Raw genomic sequence first — 7,557 nt, 5'->3', positions numbered from 1 at the left:
TGGCCCTTCAAAGCTTGTACCTCTTTCCGAAATACATCCAAGCACTTAAAAAAAAAAGCACCTGCTTGGTCAATTAGAAGCATCTTTTCTCGAATTAATCTTTCTCTTTTGAAACTTTCTACTCAGACTTCAGCACATTTTTTTTCTCTCATCTACCACTGCTGAATAATCAGCCCTACAAGATAATTCCTATAATGTAATCACACCACTTAAAATGAAACTTTTAAAGAACAGAGCGTTACTATCACAGCTTTGAAAGTAACTAGCAGAAACAAAGTTTCTTAGACCATTTTCTCTTGAACATGTGCTAAATTGTATTACCTTGCTAGCAAGGGAATTAACAAGGTGATTTTTGTTTGTTTTTGTTTTTTTGCCAATACAGAGACTGTATGGAAACAGAGGGGTTCTAGAGTTAGGAATCAAAATGCTTATATAAGCAGCTAGTTGAGGTGTTTTTGTTGTCGTTGTTTATTTGCTTGTTTTTGTTTTTAACAAGATAGAGTTTTCATTTCATAAGGTCATAAAACATCATGTCCACAGCAGTGATTACAAAGGAAGTCTAAGATAGGATGGCTGAAGGTGCTTGGTGCAGTGACTATAAGAAAAAAAAAAAAAAGCACATTTAAGAAGCGCAGCAACTAGAGAAAGCCCGTGCACGGCAATGAAGACCCAACGCAGCCAAAGATAAATAAATAGATAGATAGATAAATAAATTTTATATATATAAAAAAAGTGTATGATAAGACTATACACGATTGAAACTGAAATAAGTTTTTATCCTCTGTGTTGTCCAATCGGGCCAATTAACACAAAAGCATTAAGTAAACTGTGATTTAAATAAGTAGAACACTAAGCAAGTTCATTTTAAATGGTCCATTGCCAATTATTTCTCTCCAGCTATAAAGATATATAATGCATAATTCACCCATTTCTTACTTTTGGGACAAACATTTTTTCCTTTGACATAGAGCAACCCAAATTTCTCTATGTCCTACCTACTTCACAGGGTTGTTTGCGAAGATTAAATGAGATGATGACAGCTCTTTGAATATTTTTTTTGTGAGATCCTAAATAAGAGCATATATATATATTTTTAACATCTTTATTGGAGTATAATTGCTTTACAATAGTGTGCTAGTTTCTGCTGTATAACAGAGTGAATCAGCTATACGTATATCCCCATATCTCCTCCCTCTTGCGTCTCCCTCCCACCCTCCCTATCCCACCCCTCTAGGTGGTCACAAAGCACCGAGCTGATCTCCCTGTGGTATGCGGTTGCTTCCCACTAGCAATCGATTTTACATTTGGTAGTGTATATATGTCCATGCCGCTCTCTCACTTTGTCCCAGTTCACCCTTCCCCCTTCCCGTGTCCTCATTCTTTGAATATTCTAAAGCACCAGACAACTATAACCCCGTGTGCCCTCTCACTTATTCTCACTTATGTAGCTTATACAATGGAGAAAAGATTTAAAAAATAAAATGTCTATGCTGTTCTCTTAATCTGATGTAAACATTTATGTATTAGGTGGAATCATTTTTTCCTGGAAATATTTTAACAACTAGATAACAACCTGTTTAGATATCATACAATGTGAAGGCTGGGAGAGGAATTAGGTCAGTATTTCTCAGACTTTTGGATTTGATGGACCATTAAGAATAATAACAACAACAATGACAATAATGAAGAAGAGATAAACACTGAGTGGATAACTTTACATTTTACCAAGTAAGGACATTAAAAATCTAAAAAATTTTATATTTTTTGTTTCTTGAGAGGACACGTTAACATCAAAAAATTTATGACATAGTAACAGAATAAAAGAATCTTTTAAAGTGAGTGCATTAACTTTAGGAAAAACTCATTACTTTTCCCTTCATTTTATCACAAATAGGGAACATTTCAATACAGTTTGCTATCAGTCCTCAGATAGTGATTAGAATCCTTTAAAGACTATCAATAACTGCACCATAACCATTAGTCTATCTTTATTAAATGACTTACATTTCACAATAATGCCAACTCAAGTTAAACCAAGTACTTTTTTCCTAGGAGCTTACTTGAAACAATTGGCTTTTCCACAAACCAATAAATAAACATATGCACACAATACTTACATCTTGACAACTAACAGTTAAATAAGCCAAACGGAAAAAAACAATAATATGTATGTGTTAAACATAATTTGCTAAGGTGCAAGATTGTGGACCTGGAATTTATGGGAAGTGTTACTGACCTCTGTTTTATGAGGTGATATGCTTTTTATTTTCTTCCACAACTAACGGAGCATTAAGTGTGGAACGTCTATCTTTCAAGTTGCAGGTCAGAGTCACCACATTAAAGCTCCCCATAAGGCTAAACTTCAAATACGTGAGCCACGTGTGTTACAAAAATTTTTTTTCAAAGCTGCCAGTGAAGTTGATTAGTTATTGACACATCAAGAAGGGAATTTTCTCAACCGGTGTGATTCCGAAAGTTTGGCTGCACCAAAAAGAAAGAGGTGAAGGAACGTAGGTTCTGGATACAAAGTCTCGGCTTGAGGGCCAGGGGAACTCAGGTTTAAACCGTTGCTGCAGACCCACCATCTGGGACAGGATGTAACTTTTATTTGAAAAGTGGTGGTGGTGTGCTACTATTTCGTGTTCCTTTTCTGAGGTTCCAAGAGGCTGGGACACACCCAGCCTTCCTCTGGCAGTTCTTCCTTGGTCTTTCTTGAGAAACCAGTCTCAGATCTCTCCCTTCTTCCCCAGACACTAACTCGGAGGTGGCGAGTCCTGTTTCACGGAGACCCCAAAGCGAGAGGCAAGGTGGTAAAAAAACCCCTCTCCTCGGCAGCGCGGGAGGCGGTGCAGGCGCCTCACGTAATCTGCGCGCTGCACGCTGGGAAATCCGCCTGCCCGAGCCTGCGCACTCGCGTGTATGCCGGGCTTCCCCGTTCCCGTGCTTTGGCTGACGAGTAAGTTCCCGACGCCGCCGAGCCGCAGACTGCTCTCGGGCAGGGTCTGTGGGGATGAGTGCCGATGAGAGTGTGACAGGGTGTGAAGCAAGGCAGTGAGAGAGGGTGGACACTTACCCGGAGGGTCTCTAGTGGGGCTGAAACGCTAGTGGGGAAGAAAGGAGGGGCGCGGCGGGAAGTGAGAAGCAAGATAGGTGGGATGGCCTGGTAGGCCGAGATGGCGGTGGGAGGAAAGAGAAGGTGAGGAGAAAACGGTTGCACAAGGCCTGGGGGTAGTGCTTGGTAATGACGAAGGCACCAACGCCTCAGATTGCACAGCTGGGGTCAGTGGCTGTGAATGGTATTTGTCACAGGTGGGGAGGCCCAGCCTCTAGACCAGGCCTTGATTCAGCTGAGGGCTTAAACTATGATAGATAATCTGTTTTTACAGAAGCAGAATTACCTAATTAGAAGAGTTTTGATTTGACATACAGCATGTTCTTTTACTTTGAGAGAGGCGAGAAGAGGTGTAAAAGGAAAAGGGAAGAGAAAAAGAGGAAGGGAGATGAAAACCAATCTCGTGGTTCTCGCTGTGCATGTGTAGTATTTTCAGCGTCTTACCGTTATAGCGCTTAAGTTTATATACTAGAATGGTACCGACAGGAATGTAGAAGCACTATATGGAATTTACTAAACAGACATTTTTTTTTTTTTTTTGCGGTACGCGGGCCTCTCACTGTTGTGGCCTCTCCCGTTGCGGAGCACAGGCTCCGGACGCGCAGGCTCAGCGGCCATGGCTCACGGGCCCAGCCACTCCGCGGCATGTGGGATCTTCCCGGACCGGGGCACGAACCCGCGTCTCCTGCATCGGCAGGCGGACTCTCAACCACTGAGCCACCAGGGAAGCCCAAAACAGACATCTTTATTATTTGTTGTTGCTGTGTTTCTGTCATATATATGAATATTATACATGACTAAGCAAACAGATTCATTACAATTTTCCAGGTCAGCAGAGTTTCTCAAAAAGCAAGCAAAGTAAATGATAACTTGAGTGTAGACAGAGATCCTTATCTGTTAGGGTGTAGAGACTATACCATTCTAGGTTTCAACATTTTTCAAGTTTAAACTTAATCTTTCAGATTCCCAGGGAAATTATCTTCAGAATTTATGGGAAAGTAATTTAAAAGTAAATTTTGATGCTATGTGAAGGTAAGATAGGACAGTGGAAACAGAAGTCTCTTTTAGACTAGAAGAGATCTTGGTTCTAGTCTGGCCCAGTTTTACATGTTTGAGTTTGGTCAACTATCTCTGCCTCTGTTTTCATATCTGTAAAATTGAGATTGAATTAGATGAACTGTAAGATTTGTTTCAACATTAAGATTTTGTGAAGGCTGAAAAATCCAGAATGAATCCTGAGACAAGGCAGAAAGTGCCAAAGAGACAGGCTTGGCTGACTGCATATAGAGGGAGTAGAAGAAAATCAAGGGGATGGTAGGTTGGCCCAGGTGATATATGACTTTGGATGCTCTACCGTAGAATTTGAGCTTATTCTGGAGCAATGAATGGTCAAGGGAAGGTTTTTTGAGTTAAGGGAATGCAGTAATCAGAGTTTTGAAAGACTGCCCAAACAGCAGTTGGTAGAATGAAACAGAGAAGGGAGAATTTGAGTAGGTTAGGTAAGTGACAAATAATGAGAGCCCAAACTAACAGTGGCAGGAGGAGTGGAAAGAAAGGGAAGGATTCAAGAGAGCTGCAGCATGAGTTTGTACCTAAAATTGACATTGCTCTAAACTTTGCAGCTCTTGCCTCCAGAATATGGCCAGTTACCCTGTAAAACCTGATTCTAGAAACTGCAAGAGACCAAGAGAGTTGGAGGTAATCTTTGTGCTTGTGGAGCCTTACTCTTTTATTTTATATACGTCTCAAATTTTTTCCATTTAAGATAATTCTACTGATAAATGGAATTTAATGTCTTCATATTCCCAGAGCTGGGATTGTCCCAGCAGGAGCTATGTTGACTCCAGCTGCCTTTTCAGTAAGTATAGGCCTCCAGGAAACTATTGGGAGGTTTCTTTGTGGTAATTTGTGATCTAGAGATAGAAGTGGGTTCATGCCTTTATAATACATAAGACTTTACATAATTATTTTGATATCTAAGTAGGATACCTAGGTACTATACTTGCTGATAGTTTTGAAAAAGAGCACTGCATCCTGCTCTTCTTCACTGCTACCCCACCAATTGATCTGTTTACATTTGGAACATTATTTGTTCCCTTAAAGATGATGTTATCTTGCAAAAATTTGCAAACATATGGCTGTTAATCCAAATGAAAGTTTTGCTCTTTTGCTATGGAAAACATCTGCTGGCTCAAGATACAGGAAACTTTTTCATCAGGGGATTAATACTAAAGTCTAAACACATAATAAAATTATTATGTTGAACAAAGTTGGGCCTAAAAGTTTCCTGGTTAATAAAATTACAAATAACTAATCAGGACACAAGAGTATATAATTTCCAGCATGTTTGCTTTTTTCTGAAAGAAGTTTTATTTGCTTTTTTTTTTTTAACAGAATGTATATATCTTAAGCATCTTGCTAGCAATTTACATATTTTCTCTACTTTCTTTTGTTAGCCTCAAATGCCAGATAGTCCACAACTGTCCTCTCTTGGAAAATCAGATTCTTCTTTCTCTGAAAGCTCTGGACTATTTTATAAAGATGAAGCCCTGGAGAAAGATTTGAATGGTGATCTATAAAGTGCTTGTATTTCTATACATTGATATTGTAATATGGAAAGTTTATTATAGTTAACTTAGTGATTTATTTTTGAACAGATATGAGCAAGGAAATTAATCTAATGTTGTCTACATATGCAAAGATCTTAAGGCAAGTACTTACAGTATATTCTCTTGATTTTACACACAGAAGTTTTCTTCTGGAAACTCCGTAATGGGAAGTTTTAGTGCAGGGGCTACAAAACCTATCTAGTAATTATAATTTTGAAATTTCTTATTCTACCTCAGTTTCTTATAATAGATTAGTTGTTTATTTTCAAAGACTACCGTTTCTACTAAACATCTTTTGATACTCTCAGAGCTGAAACAAGGCTGGATATATTTTATTCTCTAATTATCAATAGATGATAAAACACTTAAATTTTTATGAAAAAACTTTCAGAAAGATACCATTTGGTGAAGTTAACCATAATAATAGAGTGATATTAAAGATAAATATATTTATGAAATGTTTAAATATTATCAATATATATTTGAAGGCTGAATTTAAATATTCTATTGGCCTGAGAGTATCATGTTTTATAAGGTGTTTTTTAAAACTACTGGACAGTCACTATATTTGAATAATGGTTTGTGTGGCTGTTAAGATAATGTATATAGTTTAGTATTAGAATTATAATGTGTAAGATACACATTCTGCTGTGTGAAGGGACTTTGAGTAGTCAAAAATATTTGTGGAACTAATTTAACTTTTACTGAGCAGTGCTTGTAAATTAATGAAGCTTTTTGATGTACAAAGCCATTTAAATGAAGTAGCTAACAAATATAGCATAATAGAACACGTCACTATGATAGTGTATTTAGATGTTATGACTATTTAGTTTAATGTAAAACTTTTTTTCCCCATTAGTGAGAGAGCAGCAGTAGATGCATCTTATATTGACGAGATAGATGGACTCTTCAAAGAAGCCAATAATATTGAAAACTTTCTAATACAGAAAAGAGAGCTCCTGAGACAGAGGTTTACGGTGATTGCAAACACACTACACAGATAAAATTGTGTACTTAAAATAAGCTGAGAATTTAAGCCCATTATTGTTGTAATGAAAGAATGACATTTGTGCTCTGAATGCTCTCCAGTTGTTAAGAAAATGTATACCTTAAATATAGAAGGGGAAACTCCTTAAATTTCTTTTCTCGATTTAAAAGGGGCATTAAACTGGACATTAATATGATACATAACTTTTCTTTTGAGAGTCAGATATTTGTCATATTTTATAAAAGTGTAAACTATTTAGATTGTATATGGAGCCTCTTCTTTTTTTTTCTTAAACCTCCTAACCTTGCTTAAATTTCTAAGACTCAGTGAGTTGATTTGATAATATTTAACAATATTGTACCTTTTCTTTTAGAATATTTTGTTTAAATAGCAGATAGATAGCTTTGGAGATAGTTTTAAGATGTTTTCCATGGACAGCATTGAAAAAAATTAAAACCCAAAAGTAATTTGTCCAGTTTCTCAATATGTAGTTAAACCGTGCTATTGCTATTTAATATTACCATTTGATTCTTTTCACTATTATTATTATACATTGCTAATAAAAATTTGGTTTAAAATTATTGTCTTGTGGTAAAATAAAAACCAGAAATTACTAACCAGAACTTTATATGAATTGACTTTTTTACACGTCAACCATATCAATGGTACAGTTAATGAAGTATATTTAGAAGCCTTAGCAGCTAGCTGTGTGGTATAGGATAAAGATTAGTGGCCCAGAAGTAAAGAGATTGTTTAAACAATTCAATCTCAGTGAGTCATTTCAATCCTATTATAATGCAGAAATTGAATTCAGACTAGGAAATCTCTACTATTTATCTAGCTGAAAA

The 7,557-nt window shown here is 36.9% G+C and overlaps 1 protein-coding gene across 1 annotated transcript; it reads left to right on the top strand.

The window, feature by feature from the left end:
• The first annotated feature begins 4,739 nt into the window (after positions 1–4,739).
• On the top strand, positions 4,740–6,906 carry TEX12 (testis expressed 12). The gene is made up of 4 exons (XM_032641427.1): positions 4,740–4,810; positions 5,569–5,680; positions 5,770–5,821; positions 6,581–6,906. The coding sequence occupies exons 1-4, from the start codon at positions 4,751–4,753 to the stop codon at positions 6,723–6,725; spliced, it is 369 nt and encodes a 122-aa protein (XP_032497318.1). The 5' UTR covers positions 4,740–4,750; the 3' UTR covers positions 6,726–6,906.
• The last annotated feature ends 651 nt before the right edge of the window (positions 6,907–7,557 follow it).

The sequence above is a fragment of the Phocoena sinus genome, chromosome 8 (genome assembly GCF_008692025.1).
Source record: "Phocoena sinus isolate mPhoSin1 chromosome 8, mPhoSin1.pri, whole genome shotgun sequence".
In the NCBI taxonomy this organism is placed as follows: Eukaryota; Metazoa; Chordata; class Mammalia; order Artiodactyla; family Phocoenidae; genus Phocoena; species Phocoena sinus.
Note: the sequence above shows the minus strand (reverse complement) of the source record. Positions and strands in the feature narration are given on the sequence as shown.

What these genes read in the sequence shown, in the direction of transcription:
- TEX12 (XM_032641427.1), top strand. Translation starts at nt 4,751, where the DNA reads ATGGCCAGTTACCCTGTAAAACCTGATTCTAGAAACTGCAAGAGACCA. An exon ending in CCTGGAGAAAGATTTGAATG is followed by an intron (nt 5,681 to 5,769) that starts GTGATCTATAAA and finishes ATTTTTGAACAG; the next exon opens with ATATGAGCAAGGAAATTAAT. An exon ending in ACATATGCAAAGATCTTAAG is followed by an intron (nt 5,822 to 6,580) that starts GCAAGTACTTAC and finishes TTTCCCCATTAG; the next exon opens with TGAGAGAGCAGCAGTAGATG.